This window comes from Falco cherrug, chromosome Z (genome assembly GCF_023634085.1).
Source record: "Falco cherrug isolate bFalChe1 chromosome Z, bFalChe1.pri, whole genome shotgun sequence".
Taxonomy (NCBI): domain Eukaryota; kingdom Metazoa; phylum Chordata; class Aves; order Falconiformes; family Falconidae; genus Falco; species Falco cherrug.
In genome coordinates, this window is record NC_073720.1 from 43,651,605 (window position 1) to 43,673,474 (window position 21,870).

The 21,870-nt window shown below is 39.4% G+C and overlaps 1 protein-coding gene across 1 annotated transcript in view; it reads right to left on the reverse strand.

Moving 5' to 3' along the window:
* SLC28A3 (solute carrier family 28 member 3) overlaps positions 1-21,870 on the reverse strand; it is a 51,366-nt gene that overhangs the window by 10,833 nt on the left and 18,663 nt on the right. The window contains exons 4-13 of the mRNA XM_027808453.2: positions 18,357-18,448; positions 16,746-16,935; positions 14,629-14,773; positions 12,875-12,988; positions 11,363-11,440; positions 6,192-6,272; positions 5,030-5,110; positions 3,861-3,986; positions 2,563-2,693; positions 1,599-1,767 (exon numbers count right to left, since the gene is read on the reverse strand). Of these exons, the coding sequence (XP_027664254.2) occupies positions 1,599-1,767; positions 2,563-2,693; positions 3,861-3,986; positions 5,030-5,110; positions 6,192-6,272; positions 11,363-11,440; positions 12,875-12,988; positions 14,629-14,773; positions 16,746-16,935; positions 18,357-18,448 (1,207 nt within the window). The remainder of the gene's footprint in view (positions 1-1,598; positions 1,768-2,562; positions 2,694-3,860; positions 3,987-5,029; positions 5,111-6,191; positions 6,273-11,362; positions 11,441-12,874; positions 12,989-14,628; positions 14,774-16,745; positions 16,936-18,356; positions 18,449-21,870) is intronic.

Sequence of the window (21,870 nt, forward strand, 5' to 3'; positions counted from 1 at the left end):
TGCAAAATATATAAGACAAAGCAGGTCAAAAGATATGGTTGGTCAAAGAACAATGCCATGCAATAAGTTCTTTAAACTTAAAATAAGGATGGGTTTATTTCAGCAGAGGAAAATTGGCCTTGAATTATTACTTCCAACAGTCTGGGAGATAGAGGGATTTTAATAGTAAGGTGTACTTGAGTAATTTTTAAAAGACTAACCCAAAATCTAGGTATAACAAAGCAGTTATGTACATCCCTAATTTTACACTTAAAGTAAAACAAAAGTTTCTGTGCCTTTTTTCTTCGACAATAGCTTCAGACTGGGCATAGTGTTTGAAGCAAAGAAGGAAGGCTGAGTTAAAGAGCTGATTAGAGAATTGAGAGTTCTAGTTCTTCCACTGATAAATCAAATGCGTTAATGAACATGCTTAATTACCAGGTTATTGGACTCCAACTGATATAAATAAAAGAGTTGTCTCTGCATAAAAACTGTGCATCTGACGTAATTAAATCTGTACCTTTTTCCCAGCATTAAAAGTTTTTTGCAAATTAAAAAAAAATCCCATATCACAGTATAGCATATTTTTATATGAGTGACAATAGCTCCAGTTGTGAAAGGGTTTAATCAGATTATCTGGCCTTAGTGAATGTAACTGAGGTGTTTAAACAGTTACTATTTGCGACTGGTTTCTCTGCCCACAAAAGGCTAGGTGTTAGTATCCCTCAAAAGACATGGCTGGCTGAATGCAGCATGTCTGGGTCTCAGATCCTTGTGGGTTATCTTATGTGTCCAAAACTTACTCCATCCAGCAGTTATTAAAATACCAGCCCTTGCATCAGTGTGGTTGAGGTACGCATACTTGGGCCTTTCCTCTGTCGTGGGTGTCTGTTCAAGTGGGATAATCTGTGGAAGCTGTGCAGGGTAACATCTTAATGTTGCTGAAGCCGCATCTGCTGTGCGTGTCTATTCACTTCAGCAGCACCTTTGTCACAATGTTGTATTTTTATTTGACACAGGACTTTCCTTGGAAGCTTGCAAAACAAAAAGCCTAAACCCATTGTACTAAGATTGTTGCATTGGGTCAGAAATGATGTAATGACATGTTAAAAAGGAAGTCCTGTTTAAAATCTGTTTTCCCAGCTGAGTGATTTGGGTGCAGTTTTACAATTTAATTGTGTTGAGAACTGTGGTATTGAGTAAGCGTGGATTCAGACAAGTCTGGCCTTGCCCCAGTGTCCTTATCTAAGTGATGCTAGTGAGCATTAAGGGCTTGATGGGACTTTCTGAAGCTAAAGCCACTTTAATATTTAGCTGAAGGAAGTGTTAATGACTTGACAAGTGTGTAAACGAAAGATTGGCTGCCAAGTCAGAGGCAGCAGGTAATAGCATAAAATGATTTGCAAACATACTCTGCTCGCTATACATGGACTAATGAATAAAGTATTTACATGGCAACAATTTTTTCTTTGGCTGTAAAGACATTTTTCAGGAACATGCACATGAAAATATGTGGGTTTAGATCATATTAAAAAAAAAACCAAAACCCACAACAAAACCACAGAGGCACTTAATTTGAGAAAGACATGCATTAGGCATGAAGGACCTGGAGACCATACCTCAAAGTTTAGCTGTGGATAGTTAAACAGATTGCCCACCCAAGAGAGAGCAGAGTCAAGGAAAGCCAGCAGGGCAAGGAAGGAGATCAGATTCACGGCGATGTTTGCTACCATCGGGATGGAAGCAGAGGCACCTTGACTGGCAGCTTCCAGCAGGTTCTTTGATTCACTTTATCAATGAAAAGAAAATCAGAGTGTAAACATTTTTTATTTCAAGAACAAATCATAGAACTAAAAGTTACATCTACTACTGAAGCTATCTGATCACTCATAGGGAAAAAATGATGAGGTAGAATAGGTTTTTGCTCTCGATCCTCTTGGGAGCCACTGGAAGGGTATCCTTTTGCTGCTCTGAGGATGAATTCTGGCACATTCAGGGTTGGGCAAGATCTGGATCAGGTCTCAGTACTATGGCTGCCTGTGGCACTGGTGGAGTGAGGGAGTGGGCACTGGTTTTCTTTCAGGCAGCCCTTGCAGAAATGCCAAAGAACAGGAACAGCTCCTTACCAACCATTTTGCTTTGCTTGTCATTCTCAAGGCAAGTGAGTCTCCTTGCAGATGGGTGACAAGTAAGGTGCTGTCATTGTTGAAATTATTGCTCCACCTTTGCTTTTGTTTGTTTACATTTACAGATTCATTACAAAGGAAAGACAGCAACAGAGCAAATGGGAAAATCCCTTGGTGACTCGTCTCATGTAGGCATTTTCCTCTTTCTTTTGAGAGTTTACTGTCTGGGTCAGGTCCTTGGCATTTCAGTGCCTGTCCCAATGAGTAGTGACACCTACTTACATTGTAATGGGGAACATTGCATCTGAATTAAAATAATACTCATTTGGGATATACTGGTGTGTAATATATTGCTTGCACATCTACCATGTACTGCCCCTAAAGCCTATGTGTGAATGTCATGCAAATCTTGTTTTTGCATGACTATTATTATTAACTACAGCCTAGATCAGCTTACCCTTTTCCCATTTGTAGGCCACTCGTCAGAGTTACTGTAGACTTTTCAGTTTCAGGCCAGAATAGTTTGGAAGTGGCTAACGATGCTGGTGCTGACATGACAGAAGCAGTCATTAGGTGGGAGGCGGAAACCTAGAATTCCAGGTGACAGAAGAATAAGCTGTGTTAACCACATCATACACAAACATGGAGGAAAGCAATTAAAATCATTAGATGATTGGGTGATTTTTCTACAGGTGGTCATTAAAAAGTTCACATTGATCATAAAGAAAAGAAGAGAATGAGCAATAGAGGAGAAAGCAAACTGGAGACAGGAAAACCCTAAGTAGTTAGAAGTATGGAATAATCTTTCCAAGATGCAAACTGCTTCACTCCTTTCTAGGGGCAAGCCAGAAAGCAAAAGAAGCTACACAAAAAGCCAGGTCCTTCAAGTGCAGCTAGGTGTAGCAACAGCAGAGCAGGTGAGTGAGAGCCAGCCTGCTTTAACACCCCCTGTGCGTGTTGCAGAGACAGAAAACTGGTTTTGTCCCTTGAAGCTGTGTTTACAAAAAAAAATATTACATGGCGTAATATAATTTCTATTCACCCCTTCTTCCACAAATTTCTACAGAAAACAACTCCTTTGGTAAATTCTGCAGTATTTCCATCTCTCCTTCTTTTACTTTCTCAGTCTTTTTGGCTAATACTCCCTTCTTGCCCCTGCCTCTCCACTGTATTTTATTCAAACATGGAACAAACATATTCATCAACTATCCTCCAGTGACCCTGATCATAAACCAAACCTTCAGCTATGTTTTTCTGGCTTTATGTTGCCAGCCCCTTAGTAGATGGGACACTTATTATCTGTATTTATACAACACCACCAGAACCTCAGTCACAAGTCAACTCTTCAGGCTCATATGGCTAGCACACTAGTTCCTGAAGGACTTTATCTGTATCACTGCCACAGAAGTGGGAGTGTTGATCAGTCAGTGTATTCTACATGTCAGTTCATCTGAACTGTAGGAAAGTATACAAATCAGTCATCTCCTTGCAGCTATGGCAGGAAGTCTCTATATATCATTATGCAGACATTTGTGCTACTTAACAGGTTACTTCAAGGTCAGATCTTGGTATCCTTTTTACTGTCAGAGGACAGGGGTTTTTTTTGTGATTAATTTCTTCAGAAGAAAAAAAAAAAGGGGTGGTGGGGTGGTGGCGGTGGGAATGACTCAAAGTATAATTCCAAGGCATTTTAGCTGGGTTTCTATGCTTAACATGATTTCAGATAAACAGTATATTTCTTGTTTCATTTCTTACCCCAAAAGAAATATATGCTCCTAAGACACTTCCAGCAAGAGTTGAGAATCCTGCTGTCATGACTGCATGGAGTTCAGATTTGGTGATGTACGGTAAGAAAGGCTGTATCAGGAGGGGCGACTCTGTCTGGAAGTGAAGAACATCTACCAAATTAAGAATTTCCTTTGAAATTTGACAGGTTTATTTTATTAACAGAGCAGAAAAATGAGTGGCTGCATCATGCTTTCTTAGGTGTCTTTGACTAGTTAATCTTAGTGCTAATGAGTGCTCTCAACATTAACAGATTGGGGTTTTTTTACCGCAAGAAGGAAAATTGTACCAACATCCATCTTGTCTGAAGACAATTCTTGCTGTCTTGCTGTCTCTCCTGAAGGCCCAATGAAATTGCTAAGAAATCCTAATCCAGTTCTGAGTAAGTTAGGGATAGCCACAGGTCTGAGTGCAAGTAAAGCTGTGCAAGGCTGTGTGTTAAGTGAAACCAGCTGATATGGGTAGCTTAAACCTCCCAGCCCCTCTGGTATGTGTGTGGGCACATCCTGGAGGCAGTATCATGTGGAGGTACTAGTTTAAGTCTTGAAGCAGTGTGATACAGTGATGCAGTACTGCTAAATAACTGATATGCTAACGTCACTTTTGAGCTTGGATGTTTCTTTGTGATCTTTCCACGTTGCTTTGAAGCCTGTAGTACAGGTTTAATGGATATCCCATAAAGAGGAATGTTAGACACTGTCCCATGCTTTTGTAGGTAAGGCCTTGCACAGCCAGCGCTAGCTTTTAGTTTTCTGCATTGTCTGTCTCTCCTGCCTTGCCTGCCTCATGTGCATTCTTTTCGTGCCATTCGCCTTTTCAATTTAAAAAAACCCTGAAATTGTTATTTCTTCATAGCCTTGGAGTAGTCTGGTAGTCATTTTAAGGGAGATCTATCATCTGCATTTATGCTTGACTTTCTGTTGGGAAAACATATGGCTCCCAAAACTCACTCTGCATTGTGCATCACTGCTGACATATGAACATACTGGAATTCTGGAAATTAACCACCAGTCGTGCTGTATTGGAGTCCTAGCTTCGTATGAAATGATGATTTTTCTGTACACAGATGCTCACTGAGCAGCGTATTTCACAATATTCAGTAATCCTGTGCTACTATGTTTTTTTATGCTCCAACTCACCTGTCCCACAAATATGTTACCTGCAGCTACCAGAGACTCAACAGGAGTTGTCCCCATGAGAATTTTCATTATCCAACCAACCTAAAATGATACAAAAAACCCCAAACAAACATATTGGTCTGCCTATTCCACACACTTCTTCAATTAATCATGTCAATGTGAGAGTTCTGAGACAATTTAAAATATTTTCTGCATTCCTGAGTTAATGATTTCAGCTTCAAGACATGGCACATTCATTTAATAGTAGCGTGCTAAAATAAGCCAGAGAGGGAATAATATAACAGAACTGAGAGTAACCCAGACTCCTCCTGGGCACTAAATTGTTAAACTAAATTAATCAAAGTAGATATTTTGATGTGCCCTTATTACTTATGTACCTGTTCAAAGGGACTCAGATCATATGAAGGGGGAAAAACAGTGAAATTTAGATTAAGGCTAAAAATGCCCCATAGAGATTTTAGCACACTATTTCAGCTAGTTGACATTGGTAGTGCTTACGTAGCAATCCTGTGAATGAGAAGGAAAAAGGACTTTTAATTTAATAGTATCTTCAAATAACCTTTACTACCACTGTACAGGAAGATATTTTTCCCCATACGGTAAGCTCATCGGGTGGACAGGGCAGTAAGTGAACTTTCTGTGGACTTGCTCTTGTCTTAGTGGACACTGGCACTGGGCACAGGACCTGACAGAAATGAACACTTCGACCATGAGGTAAGGAACCAGGCCTCCGATCTTATTGTGGGGATCTGTGATAGGAAGCTATCTGCAATTACTACTGCAATGCTTAGTAGGAAGCAGAAATCCACTGTCTGTGATGTAACTTCAATCCTGCACCTTGGGGACTGAGAGAGGGGGAGGCAGAAAGGAAGATTTAAGCAAACATGGCATCTAAGGGAAGCTAAAACTAGTCATGCAAATCTAACAATTACTATGACATTAGCAATAAAAGTAGGGGGGTGGAAAGTGTGATATATGATGCCAATTAGGAATTTGAAGTAATAGTAACACCTGGAACTATTCCTAGGTTAAAAATAAACAACTACCTTTCCTATGTCTGCCCCTGAACATCTTGGTCAGGAGCAATACTACAGTTTGGCTATATGTGTTCATGAAGTGTCCTGTACTAGGCAAATGAGTACCTACTGGCAGAAATTCGTACCTTTCCAATGAGCCATTGCATGAATCCAACATGGTAAAGCATGGACATTACTGTGCTGAAGAAAACCACAATTGGAAGTACCTGATGAGAAGACACAAAATCATTAATACTTCGAGAATGGTTTGCCTTTCCTTGATTCTGTAGGCCATTTAGTTTTTGAAAAACAGGCTCCTGTTTTTGGAAATACACTTAAAGGTATTGAAAACTCATTATTAAGTTTCCATTTATGCTGTAAAATGTTTAACCTTCTAGACTCATTGTTTATATTTGTGCTGGAATTAACTATTTTTCATGTATCTACACAGTTTTCTAACAGGACTGCAAGTTTTGAAACTGTCTGGTTTTAAAATGATATGCGGTGGTTTATAGCCGTATTTAAGTCAGCTCCAATGTTTACTAGTCAATGGTATCTACAAAGACTTGGATATCATCTGTAGACTTCAAAAACCATGAACAGAAATATATGCAATGGGACTGGTGTAGAATTCAGAGCTCAACTTCTTTGTGTTTAAAAAACATTGGTTTGACCGCTATATAAGCAGCAGTTGAAAAGATTTTGATTGGGATTGTAGCTGACTTGATTTCACAGAATGAAGGGCAGCTTCCTTAGAAAGCCTATACTGTGTAGCTGCTTTTTGGTAACACGCTACAGAAAAATCCTCTTTTCTTCTGCTCTATTTATAGTATTGATTATAGTGCCAACATGGAGTATTCAAGAGCTCTGTAACTGTATGCAGAGAGAGAATTTGCTTAATAACAAAATCACAGGTGTATACTTATTAAATACAAGAAGTGAATGAAAGTTTCTTTCAGTGGAGACTGAAAGAAAAAGGCTTTCCTTAAACATAAAATTTAAAAGAATTGCATGATGCTTAACCCACTGTTTGATGGGTTATTAAATGTGTTGTTTTCTCATCCTGATTAAAACTAGTATCACTTGATTCTCAAGTATTTTAAACACAGGATCCCAGCATTTCTACACTCGTACATAACAGGAAGAAAAATCTCCCCAAAAGGTCTGTCCAAAGACAGGCAGACAGATCATTAACACTAAGAAGCTTTTATATGTGTTCAACTGAGGACATAATGCATTATAAATAAAAGCAAGGAACAGAATAAAAAAAGAATAAAACATTTTGTTAGTTCAGACCTTTTCTGTAAATAGAAGCTGTGCCTTTCTAGAGGAGAGCTAGTACTATAAACAATTTTGATAAAGGTTTGGAAACTCAATTTAGATGATCAGAACCTTTCACTGAAAGAAGCGAGTGCAATTCATGTATATTTTTGTGCTCTTCAACAAGTTAATACGAGGTGCTTTCTCCAGTCTGATTCTCTGATCCTTTTAACAATCCTCTAGGGGCTTGCCATGCAATGGTAACAGAAAGTTTAGTTCAGTAAAAGTAACACCTTTCTCCCCTGCCTTTTCTCTCCTGCTATTTCCCCTGCCTGTTCCTAAGTGTGTACTAACTGGAGAGGCATCTGGCTCCCAGCTGATTCCATACGCTGGTACAAGCAGGGACTGCTGCGATGCCTGTAGGGAAATGGGTCTGGAGAAGCAGTGGGCAGACAGGCAAAGGTCAACTGTCTGTACTGGATGGTAAAAACCATAAGTGAGTGTCCTCACATCTTTCACTCCAAATAGATAAGAAGTGCTTTCAGGTTTGAGAGTTGTGGTTTGTTTTTAGCTGAAGGAGCAAGAAGACAATGTTCTGCCTATGCTGGGTGACAGCAGACACCCTTCAGTCTGTTTCCTATGCACATTCCTCTGAAAATACCTCAGATGACTTTCAAACATGCTTTTCCGTATTTTTTTTTCCGGTTACAGAATGTAAGCAACACTTCACATCACAGTGGGTTTTCAGTTGCATTCTGCTGAGAGAAATGCAATGAAAAGCACTTAACATGAAATAAGTTCAACAAAAAAATCCAGAACTCTTCTATAGAAATGCTCCCCGCTGCGATAATACACTAAAGTCACTAAAACTAAAGTTTTAAAGATAAAAACTTGGGAGAGAGGAGAGAACAGCCTCAGGAAAACTCCTTCTGTCCCATATGTATATGGAAGAACCACCTTCTCTCCACCAGCCCCAAGATGAGCTTCACCTTTGTACTGGACCCACATGGAGTTCCACGTTACAGGTGGGACAAGAATGGGGAAACTGATGCAGGAGTGTCTTCTGCGGCTTCCCATCCTCTCCTTCATCCTCTTTGCTGTGCCAAAACCAAGGGAGCAGGTGGCATGGAGTCAATAATGTCAGAGGGCTCCCTCTGAGGCTCTTAGGGCTTGGGTGGCAGGATGTGCATGTGCAGGCAATACCTTGATGGTGAAGAGCTGTGGCAGGGGCATGGGAGAGGGAAGGGAAAGTTCTAGTGGTGCTCCAGTGTCAGGCATGTGGTGAAGCACCCAGAGGGTGAAAGGAGCTCAGGCTAGCAGCACATCAGGGGAGGGTGGAAGGAGTGCAGCCTTGCTGGACCTGTAGGTACAAGATCTGGGGAGGTGAGGAGGGTAATGGACCATGCAGACGTTTGTATTTGAGGAGCAGTCTGGATGGCTAGGGGATCGGGCATGTGTACATGGAGGCAGGACTGTTAGGAAAAAAGGAGGCATGGGGCTGATCCAAGGAGTCTGAGAACAACTTCCCTGTGTAACTATGAGGCTGTTGCACACCCTTTGTGTGTAGGAATATCTGCACAGCCTGGGGAGGTCATGGTGGAATGTCAGCCTTAACTGGCAGTGTTACCTTTGTTGGTTAAATGTGAAACATATTTGGAAATAGAAGGTCAAGAGTGCCCTTTGTTGGTTTTTTTTTTCCTAAAAACCATGCACTGACTGCAGGAAATACCTTCTAAGGAAAAAAAAAGCTCTTAAAACTCATACCTATATATCATGGACTTCCAGTTCCCTCTTTCTGTTGTAGTGCCCTTATTCTCTAAGTCTGCCTTAAAGATGTGGACACTCTGAGCAGAGGATGACAAAGAGACCATCTCCAACTTACTTCTGCCATTAAAAAATTCACCAGTTTAGTTAGGTTATATACACACCATTACAGCCTGTAGGTGGAGACAGTTCTCAACTCTGTGAAAATGGTGAAAGAACTGCAAAAGGAAATATGACAGGGAAATCAGATGGACCTCAGTTGTAGCAGAAGCCTACTGTTCAAAAAGGGCTAGTGCATTTCCATATAGGAAGAGTGGATGGCCCTGCAATGTAAATATACTTGCATGGTTAAGCTGTTAGAATTACATCTCTCTCTGTGGACAAACTTGTGAGGAAGTTTAGTCTCTAATATGTATAGTTCCTGATACCTAATACATACCTTTAAATAGTCAGGTTTTAACTGATGAATAAATTTAATAAGCACGCTGAAAAATCCCATGTTTCATTGGAGAATTGATACCAAAGATCTCTTCAGGATTACATGTATGCAGCCCACAAATGTTGCAATGGATGCTTCCCATAAGACACAAGGGATGTGTCTTCTCTGGTTAACTGTGTCCATCTACATTAGCAGAAAACTGAGGTGTCCCTGCATGCTGCTAAGGATGCAGATGGGTACAACTGTGTTCTGACAGTTTTCCGTGAAGACATACCCTATCACTTGTCTGCTCTGTCTTAAAAGCTAAGTTAAGATTGAGACTTTTCTCTTGGAGGACACTTGGAAATATCTTGGGACAAGATTTGCACAGCTTAGTGCTACATGCAAACCTCACAAAATATGAGAAACACAAAAAAGTACTTCTGACCATCTTAATCTCTAAATAAATGGCAAGTGTTTCAAGAGAGAATAGGCTGGCTGTCACTCACTGACATTGGAAGACAGAAATCTCTTTCTACAAGAAGAACAGATGGAACATTTTGATGTTGCTGTGCACTTGTCTGTCACTCTGTTTGCCATATATATTCCTATATCAAGACATATGCAGCTCTGAAAATCAACTCGCGGGTTTTGCTTTCTTATTTTTCAGTGTGAAAATAACCTACTTGTCCCTGTTACCCTCTTCTAGAAATTCCACATGACTTTTGCTGGCTTATCGCATAGAATAAAACTAATGGATGTGTGCATGCACAGAAGCCAACTTTTAACTATCTGGTCCCTAGTTACAGCTTTAGTTAGCAAAGTATTTAGCAACACCACTGAGGCATTAAAAAACTACCTTGAAAAAATCATATTCATAAGGCATTTTGGAAAAACACGAAAAATAGCATTGGGGTGGGAATTAAACCATTTCACCCCCAGAATATGTGTGAATGCAAATTGTCACTTGAATATTCAATAGAGTAAAGGTGAGAGGAGGCTAAAATGTGAAACAAAAGGTACAAAAATACTGTAATTAAAATATAAGTTATATTTCTTGCTGAAATGCTTAGGTTTTTTTCCTTTCTAAGGTATTATGCCTATTCTTAGTAGCAGCATCTTCTACGGATAGAATCTTCTTAAGTGGCGAAAGAGCTAAGATTCAAGAATATCCAGTTTGGAATGTCTCCTCCAGAAGAAAAGAAGATGAAAAGTGTGTAAGCACACAGTCAGATGTCTGAAATACCAGACAGAAGAATGGTCTCTGAGAAAGTCCAATTTATTTCTCATGGTTGTTTGTGGGTTTTTTGCTATATATGTGCTTGATTCCAGCCAAAGCAGGTATGGCATGGCTACATAGGAGGGCAAAACCAGACAGGATGCTGTGCGGTTGGAGAGCACAGAACGTATAAGCCATATTCCAGCAGTTTCCCAACAAGGTCCAACAGGGAGAGTTAATTTTTATTAATGTAAAATAATGTGTTGTAATTCTTCCTGTTTATGCATGGGCAGCTTCTGTCTCTTCTATCTGGTAAGTATATCAGTGTATATATATAGGCTTCCTACTTCTACAGGGGCAATGTCTGTGAGGCAGTGGTCTGCACAACACTTTAGGACAGAACAGGATAGCATGGTATAACACCTTTACTTGTGGAGAGGTCGACTCAGTGTATGGCAGTAAACGAAAGACTTTATGTGGAGTTCCTAAATTTCCTATTTGGAGTGTCACAGAGTAAGGAATAATTTACTTCTTAGCTGATTTCTCTAGTGATTGCACTGGTATCACAAGACATACAATTAATTTATTTCCCAGCCATACTGTTCCTGTTTCTGTTGCCTATCTGCCACATACAGTATATATAAAACCCATCTTACCTTAAAAGCAAAGAAATGATCTGTGTATTTCTCACCAAATACAAACTTAGCACCTGTGTCAGAATACTCCAGAAAAGTCTAGGGAGAGAAAGCAACAAAAGTTAACCATAAGTTCCAGGTCCCTGCCAAAAATTAAGCAAATATTCTTTGTTGTCTTGCAGAGATCTGTTGAGGTCCCAAGGAGCTTGTGCTCTGCTCTGTATGTGTCCAGGCTTCATTGACTGTGTCTGGCTGAACGAAGGATCTCTGCCCTCCTCTGCCAGGAGTGCAGGTTACTTTGGAGTATGTAGGTAAACAGCAAAGGCATAGGGCACATTTTCCTGCAGTATGCAACACGATAAAGGCTATATTAAAAGAAAAATTTATTTTTTAATCCCAGGACTGTGGTGCATTTCTACACTCCCACTCATGCAAATAAGTACAATAAGTGATACAGTTTAAAATGGAGATTTAATGGCTGAAGAAATGTGTTTCTAAAGGAGTAGTCTAAAAAAAAATCTTCCACATTTTAATTCTAATACAGTGGTACATTTTTATACTCCTGATGCCCACACATGCAATTAATGATATGGTTTAAAATGAGATGTAATAGCTGGAGTAATGAGTTATGACAGGAGTGACCATAAAACATATGGAGCTAACAAAAGGGGGCACCAGACCTGCTTCAGTCAGAGACGAAAGGGGAGACTGAGAAAGTAGTGACAAAGTCCAAATGACTCCCACTGCTTGCAGATTAACAGCCAGACAGACATCAGACCTGTCCTTCACTTCCATGCAGAAACAGTACATTCTGCACTGTCCTGTTTTAAATGCACATAATTATCTGTACTGCAAAGAACAGCTGTGAGAATAGTATCCCTGGGGTGACAAATCTGAACATGCTTCACTGGGTACTCTCTGATCTACATTTTGGACTTATTTAAAAAAAAAACTTTGTGTTTGCATACTGCCTGCAGGGGCACCTACCTACAGGCAGATCGTGTCCTCTCTCAATATCCTTTGTTGCTCGCAGCTGTTGGTTTTGCCACCTGTAGTTAAATTCGTTTTCATATATATTGTGAGAACTATGATATGCCCCTGGGGCCAGGACTATGGCTATTCTTAAGACAACAGTGGTTCTGCCTAGCTAAATCACAGAGGTTTTTGGCATATCAGGTATTGCAAGGATGCTTTGGAGTTGAGCCAGATCTAAGAGTTTCTTATGAGCACCCTGGCACAATAGTGGTTTTGTGTTTGGAGGGTGCAAGTTATAATTTCAGTGCGAAGATGGTAAAAGCCATTAGAAGACAGGGTCACTCTAGTCATTACTCAACAGCCTGTCCCATATGGTCTTGTATTAATGGGACAGAAAAAGAAATGAGAAGGTTGAAATCAGGAAGTCAACTACCTTTCTGACAACCTAGTATTTCTAAAGAGGAGGAAGCATCTGGGGAAACAGACCCTTGAACTCCTGGCTGTTACATAAGAGTTTCAAAACAAAAAATAATATAAAAAATAAATTTTTTAACTTACCTGGACCTGAATGCCTAGCCAGTTAAATACATCAAACCCTACTTTGGTCCTTAGAATAAGAAGCCCAAGAATAAACTGCATGCCTATTCCTGAAACCACTGGTCTCCAAGCAACCTAGATGGACAGAAAAATAAACCACTTGTTATTTAATTAAATAATAATTTACTTTAGGTGTTTGTTAAAATAATGTAAGGAGATTGTCTAACTATACTGCAGGATAGGAGCAGCTGCCAAAACAGGTTCTAGGGGACTTGCAGCATGAATCACCTCACCTAATTTGAAAGCTTTGTGATGTGGATGTCTCATCTGAGCCAGCTGCTGAAAGCCTGACTAGGTAAGTATGGACATGCCCATTTCTGCATCACAGACTGGAAGCAATCAAGTAGTATGAAAAGGAGTTATAGTTCTTCCTCTGCTACAGTTTATAGATGAACTAGACATACATGCGAGCAGCAGATATGACTTTTTTCTTTTATTTTTGGTGTTTTTTTAACTGGAAGGGAAACATCAGAACAAAAGTTACCAAGCATGTATATTCTTCGTGTATCTGGACTGGGAATAAGAAGATTTTGCTACAGGTTTTTCTGTGTGTTTGGGTAATTTCAGTTTTGTTTCTGTTCCCCAGCTTTAAAGAGCTTTGATACTGGAGAACTACTCACAGTTAGATATTGCAATTCATATTACATAAATGCACTTGTAGAAAAAATGTGCCTGCCTGTAAGCAGTCCCTCTTCGTTACACTGCAGATTTCTGCTCTGCTGCCTCAGAAAACATCTTTGTTTTGTGAAAATTGAATCTGATTATTTACAAGGCAAAGAGCTCAGGTGGCACTCTTAATTTATTCAGATGATATTTGAATAACACAAGCCAAGTAGGTATAATGAGGACCCATGGGAGACCACAAAGCATTTGGAGTACAAGAGTTTTCACCTCAGCAGCAGTTACAAAGGATGGGGAGTGACAGGTCCATTAGTCCCTTATGAGGGGACTTTTTCTGTTAAAATAGTCTCAGCACTGATGCAAGAGTGTTGAAAAAGTATTACTGAAACTTGGGATTAATGTATGACTGATGAAAGCATGTGCTGTATGCTAGGTGTGCGCACAGGGGTAAAAACTGAGGTAGGAGTTGTGGTGGCTGAACTAATCCCTTTGTAATATCACAGCAGTTCAGAGTGGACATTTTAACTGGAAAATTAAAACAAATGGCATCAACGAACCTATGGAAGTGGGTTACCGAAAAGGGAGGAAGAACTCAGCTTGGCCTCAGCTGCTGCATTTGCAGTGGGAATCAAACTTGTGAGGGGTTAAGAGCTACATGGGGGAACATGTCTTCAGTTCTATGTGATGTGCGTTGATGTGATGACTGTGTCCTCAAATAAGTGCCTGTGACATCCAGAGGACTGTAGTGAGCCTCCTGTGGGTGGAAAGCAAGGTGCAGGCCTGCCTCAGTGCTCCAGGACCAATGTGTTCCAATCTGCATCAGGGCTGGAACAAAGGATGGGCAGCAGCCTTCCTAAACAGTGAGAGCCAGGGGCTGGTAAAGCCCCACACATGCTCCCCAAGATGTCAGAGCAAAATGGCTTTCCTCAGAAATTAAATACATCACTGGGTTTTAGCAAGCCTAAATTTTGGCATTTGTGGGTTTGTTACTCTTACTGAACTTGTTGCTAGGGTAGGGGAATAGCTTTTGAGACACTGAACAAAAATCAAACAAATAAACCAACAAAAAAATCCAACATGGGCTAAATACTCACTCTGGTTGGATATTTGGAAAAGATAAACATCAAGAGAACATATAGCACAAGCCCACCAAAGGAGATCAGCTGACGGGATCCTTGTTTTGCTGTGTCAAAGATGATCCAGCAGATGACAGCTATAATAAGAGCTGCACCCAACACCCTAGGAAAAAAAAAAAAGTGTCAGGCATGACACCTTGAAGAAGACCAGATCTTCCTTCCCCTTCCCCTCCCCACAACACTACATCTCTGTGATTGAACTCTGTGAGTAACATACTAAGCTGAAACATGTAGCTCTACACAAGCAGGAATCTGCCTTTGCTGATGCAGCTTTGACAACAACATCCCATGGTGGCATCCAGAGCAAATGTCCTCCAACCATGTCCCCAAAGTCTGAGTGTGGGGGAAACCAAATAAAGTGCAAGTGACTCTTGTCTGGGTGTTATTTCTATTTTAAAGAAGTGTGAGAAGATACCCTCCTTTCTCATTCCATCCTCTTTTTCCTTCCCTGTCTTCTTTGTGGAATCTTCTCTTAGCTCTGGGCAATAGAGGCTGTGGTTTTTTTAATAGCACTGTGCAGTTTAACTGATGGGCCTATGAAATGCACAGTATGGAGGAACGACTTATGAACCGCTTACTTCTTTGTAAACAGCTGTAGTCTGTTTAGAAAAATAACTTTCCTGTAGTCTGTTTAGAAAAATAACTTTTAATCACAACAATTTTAGCGATCTCAGAAACAATGTCAAGAGCAACGTGTACATCTGTGAACCGTGTTCAACTTGCATACTGAAGGTAAATATTACAAGAGCCCGAGACCCAAGGGAATACATCATCCCATTTACAGAAGGGAAAACTAAGCATAGTCCCAGTTCTTTACTGTTACCTATGTCTAACAGCTGTTTCTTCCACTAATTTTAGTGGTATCTAGATACCTGAATTCCACTTGTAGACCTGGATCAAAAATATTGCAGGCCAGTTCCACAAAATGGCTTGGCCATTGCAATGCTGAATAACACTTTCTACACGTGAGAGACTTTCTGTCTTTTGGAGGAATCTGTGACATGCAGCTAAGCGCTTAATCTGTGACATGTACAACTTAAGGATTGCAGCCAAGGTAATACAGCACTTGCTGCCCCCAGCTTGTTCTGTCTGCTCACCAGGGCTTTCCTCTTCTGTTTGCTCCTGCCACCAAAGAGGCTGCCAGATTGTCTAATGGATGTGCCTGTGTGTGACTGCTCTGTAATGTGGCTCCTGAGCAGAAGGACCACAATCTTTCTTAAAAGTTCCTGCTCCTGTGGCAACACTATTTCAAAATTTTAAGAATAAGTTGGGACATTTTCCTGGAACCAGAATGACTCCTCCTTAAAGTCTTTCAGATAGAAGGTGACCTAGCTGAGATAGAAGGCAGCTGGCCAGTTTCCTTTTTCTTTTTAATGAGATTTCATTTGGTCTTTTTTTTGGTCTACAAGCCTTCTTTGGTTCCCCATTTTCCAAGGAGTGATTTAAATATTCCTGATAACTGCTCAGGAATACTTGGAATACCAGATCTAGAGTATCTACCATTTATCTACCAGATGAATGTCTACCATCCCAAACAAGGTTATATGATCTTATTGTGATACCAAATGTGGCTGGCATGTTTTGACTCCTGAAGGTCAAGTAAAAATTGCTATGGGGGTATGTGAATAAGTATTGTCTAGATAACACAGTTTTTAACAATTTGCATATGTTAGAGTTAAGTTTTTTGCGAATCTCACAGCTCTCTGAACAAGTGACAGTGAGGCACTTTTTGGCCTGCAAAATGAATGCAGAAGGCTACAACACATCTGAACTTCTGTAAACATGTTCTCTTGCAACCACGAACTTGTCCTATGTCAATCTGTGGAATTTTTATACACAGTCTGTCCAGATTTTTGATAACTATTTACTGTATTGCAACCTTAAAGGTGTGCCTGACATGTATAAACTGGAAAATATTGAATTATTCTGTATGTGTTCTTTGATCTTACTGCAATTTGTCCGATTGAACCATCTGCCTGCCTGTGCTTATGGGGGTCTAAGCTGAAATTAAACTTCAGGGGTAAATTGGCTAATGCTTTATTCTTCTGCATAAACAGGAAATAATTAATATTTACCATTTCAGCCCAAACCACTGTTTCTCCAGATATATTTCTCCAGGGGAAAAGAATGCAGCAATTCTGTCTTCATACTTAGCTATTAAAAAATCCCAGCAGATGAAGAAGATGGCTAGGACAGTGATGACGAAGAGTGGCAAGGCCCTCTGAAAGTTCAAGGTGCAGGCTGCAATAACTATTGCCAAGTATGCTGCCACAGAGACAAGAATATACATATCAGTTAGGCTGGTCTTTTTAAAAACAGAATAAATCTTAAATTTAAAGATGTGATTGAGGTCAGACCTGTGTTTATCTTTTAGTGCTTTTCTGACTCTTGGCCTAATTACTGAAAAATTTTGCTTTCACAGGTAATGTTGTTTATGGTATGCTTATTGGTATCAAAGGTGGCTTCATCCTGTCAAAGAAGGTTATATGCTATGCCCAAGCCAAGTTAATATCAAACATGTTAACTACTTGGGAAAATTAAACTCATCTACAGGACTGCTTTTTCCTGTGTAAAAACTGTGAACTGAGAACAATGGGTCTTGTTTCTTCTTTCACAGAAGGATAAGTTTATCCAATAAAGAAACACTTAGAAACATTTGTCAATTACCTGATTTGATGGCCCTCTGAAATAATTGGGAAGCTTAGAAGTAGTTTATTTCATAAAGAAGCTGTGAAATGGTTTGTCATTTGGCAGGTTCATGGCTAATACATGCTGGCCGATGAAATATTCAGTTCTTGTAAATAATAATCTAATTCTGTCTATGGCAAATAAGGAAGAAGAACTACTGGGTTTTGTAAGGCAAGTTGTTTTTTTATGGAATTAACATATGAAATCCTGACATATTCTTGGAACTCACTCACTTTTTGAAGCCAGGATATGCCTGTACCATGACAAAGCAATACAAGCTGATGCTAGGAGGGCAGGATATTCAGCATGCATGCAGCAGCCCTTTTATAACCACTTTATGGTACACTGATGCCTATCACACAGACATTTTAGGTCTATGTGTTCTCCGTGTTCAAGTGGGAGGAACTCAAAAAAAAACTCGGTGAAGTGGAAGGAGACGAACCAGTCTACTGGCTAATTAGGAAAGGGACAAAGAAGAATATCTGAAATACTTTGCAGTGCATGCTGACATAAAACACATTTCCTCTAGCAAACATTTGCTGTGGATAATGAGTGATATGAGTCAGAACATAAAACTTTCATTTCTAGCCTGCTGACTTCAGTTCGGTGCAAGCTGATGCTTGACTCTTTCTAATGAGATTTCATGTTTTTGAGCAAGTTCCTAAAACTGTAATTTAACAGGCTTCTTGGAGGGGGCTGGTAATGGAATAGACACAAACCCTGAACTACCCTTTATCTCAAAAGTAATTGCTAATTGGATTTCAAACATGCTGGAGGAGAAGTATAACAAGATCTGTGCTTCTATTAAGTTTGGGAACAAGCAGAGATGTTCTGGTCTGGAGCTTTCTCTGGGACTAAATTAACTTCTACCTCCCTTCAAATGCATTCTTTAAGACAATCAAGAGTTTTTGTGTCAGGTAGAAGACATGCACAATCTATAATCTCATATAGGTAAGTAAAAAAAAGGCTTCAGCGACCTTAGGTGTAATATACTGTACCTGTTATTAAAATTCCATAGATCACATATTGAATTGTGGGTTTATGTTTCTTGCAAAGGTCACAAGCTTTATCATATTTCTCTTCTAAACACCTAGGAGAATTAAAAACAAACAAAAAACCCAACAAAACAGGAGATATTTAGGCTGTAGATAAAAAAGAAGAGTAATTTGCACAGGAAGATCAGGTTAAATAGATGAAAATTTCTCCACTGGAGTATGCTGCACTTGGTAAGGATTAAATTTGTATCCCAACGTACCAAAGAAAATCCTGCTGACGTCTGCTGAGCTTTTGGGAGGACTTCTTCGGTTTGATGTCGAACAAGTGAAAATCTGGCAGATAACTAATGGGCAAAATTATTAACTATCTAAGAGGCCAAAGTTAGGGGGTCAGTTCTACTAGACTCTGAAGTACAGCTCTTCTGTGAGGATGTCTGTTAACAGGGTTAGTGCAAACTGGGAGGGTAGGTAAAAATTCAGTGCCCATTGCCAGGCCTGCAAAGACTGTTAATATAGCCAGCCCACCATTGCTATGTGGAGCAGTAGCGTTGCTATAGTTGTGAAGGCCTAAGGCTGCATTTGTGTATGCAAAATAACCAATAGCCACCTAAAACCTTATTAAAGTGTGCATAGATGTTTCTGGATATTTGAAATCTCATCTAATAATTATCAGTTCATGGAAGCTAAAATTATTTGTTATATTTGAATGTCCTATTCTAGTACCTTTTCTTCTAATTATTATGTACTTCACTTTCATTCTTTTCTCATCTCACTAAGGGTAGTACAGCGTGATTTCATGAGGGATGCTGAAATACAGGGAAATAGTAGTTAAGAGAGTTAATTCCACACAGTTTTCCAATGTTAAGTGATGCAGATGTATTTCAGTTAAAAAACCTTAACTAAATAAACACTCTTGTATTGTGCAAGCTGACAAGGAAGTATAGCTGGAAACAGCTATATCTCTGTTTCTCTAAAGTGGTGTGTTACACTCTACAGTGTATAAAGGTAACAAATCTAGAGATGCTAATTATCCAGACTGTTCTTTTGTGGAAACTAGATGCAGCTGGAGTCAGATACATACTGATTCGTACTGAAATTCAGCATGAATACCTTTCTTTTCTGCACAAAAAAAAAAAAAAAAAAAGAAAGAAATTGGAAAGAAACAAGGAATATTAACTTAATTCATATAAGTACTCAGAACAGCAGAGCAAGAATATACTCCTAACTAGTACAAAGAGTAACATGGTCTCTGAGAAATCTTGATTGCTTTTGGTATTTCAGTTTTAGTTCTGGGAATTCCTGTTGCCTCACAAATCATAGTTATTTTCTTTCTACTTGTAAGAACATTAGGTTATCTGCCCAATCTCAGCAGAGAGGTTAGAAACAACAGGAAAAGAAAGAAAAGAAGAAATGAGAAACAGATGTATGAATAAAGTAGAGGTCCTTTATCAAATTTATAGTTCATCCATCGACCAAAAAAAGGAAAAAATATTATCTACTATCTGTTGCTGGTACTTATGAGTCCTTTGGGGCTTAAAATTGCTATTTTAAGATTACAGTTCCTTGTAATGTCTTCTTCGCTCTAACATCTCTCACTCTCTCTCTTTTCTTATTTTATTAGTTTAGATGATTATCACTTTGGTACGTGGATATCTTAAATGTTTAGGCATACATGTCATAAATATGAAGCTCTGTTCTGAAAGGTGACAGGAAAAACATCTTCCTTATGAAAATTAGTTATTTTACTAAGGAAACACTTTTTAAAAAGCTGATTCTATGTGCTTAAAGTGCAGCATGTTGCTTTTACTTAACCAAAGATTTTTAAAAACCAAGTAACACACACAATTAAAGGAGAACCTTAATGTGAAATATTTGTATATGCCATAACTATTCTTGCTTGCATTTTGCAACAGAAATCCTTTTTCTAGTCTGCATGTACTCTGTAAGTGAATGTTAACACCTTGCACAGGTAGTGAACCCTTGTTATCAACAGACTGATGTTTCAAAGGGCTTGTGTTTCAGGTTACAGGCTCTCCCCTACCGGAGACACATTCATAGTAAAGGCAGCTTTGTGAATGCCTTCCTTTTAAGCAGATACAAGAAAGACATCAGATCACATTAGTGCCTGCTTTTAGGAGCTAATGTACAAAAAATAACTTGGTAAAGATACCGTTGCCCTTGTCAGGTGCTCAACATAAACATTAACCTAAGCAAAGTACAAAGCCGGAGAGCACAGAACAGGCCATAGCCTGAATGTAATCAGAACGGAGCAAAGTGCTCTTCTGCTTCCAGCCTATGAGGAGCTTTCGCTTCCAGAGATAATGGTACCTCTGCTGATGAAAGAAAAAGAGGACCTCAGGAACAGTAATTCCCCGTGAATTAAACCTTACTTGTCCCTTGGCTTTCCATGGGAGCACAAGTAAATAAGAATGAGAAAAAAACATACAGGCTTGGTCTCAACCCCAGCTCAACCTGCTCCCGTGCAGAGATGCCTCTTGTTAAGTGACTGTGGGCCCAGGTTTGAGGGGAAGAAACCTTGTACAGCCATTTGCATGCCAACACTTGCCTCTCCAATTAGCTAGCTTATTTATCAGTAAGGCTGGATACCTGCCACTGGAGAGGCCTTCAAACTTGGATGTTTGATCTACGAAATCTCAGTGTTTGTTTTTGCTAGACAAGACACCAAAAGTTTTAAACAAGAAAACGTTTAATCCTGCGTACTGCTAAAGGAATGACAAATCTCCAAAAAACAGAGGAGAAATGAGACGGTATTTAAGTGAATTCTAAGTACTTTTGCTAGATTTTTGAAGTAGTATTTTAATGATAACAGCAGTAAACCTGATCATATGAACAAATCTTTAAGCTCTGTATGTACAACTCAAAAACATAATTTAAACCTTCACAGCTACTTCCTCATATATCATTTGTACACGAGATCTTTCCACGAAGTCCAGTTTGATTAAGATATCTGAGATATCCAGTGAGTGAGTTGCTAGAATCTGCTGACGGAATCATAGAATACCTTGAGTTGGAAGGGACCCATAATGATCATTGAGTCCAACTCCCTGCTCCTTGCAGGACTACCTAACACCAAATCATATGACTAAAAGCATCCTCCAGACACTCCTTGAACTCTGACAGGCTTGGTGCTGTGGGAAAAAGACAGGTTCAGATCTGAAATAGTGTGCTGTATAACAGAATGCAGTCATTGAAATCAGGGGAGAAGTACAGTATGGTTTCTATGAAGGTTTATATGAAGACTCAATGACAGAAAAATACTAAGACTTTATAATTTTAAATATTTATTTTTTTTAATGTCTTGTATAGGGTTTGTAGTTCTTTCCAAAAAACCCTAATCCTCAAGTATAAAATGTAGATTTGTGCTTTTACTGTGTGGTCACCTGACACCAGTGCTAAACAAAATGTAAAAATTCTACTCCATCAGAATGCCTTTTTTTTTTAACAGCTATTCTATTCCAATTTTGTATAGGGGTAAATAGCTATTGAAACTGAAGGA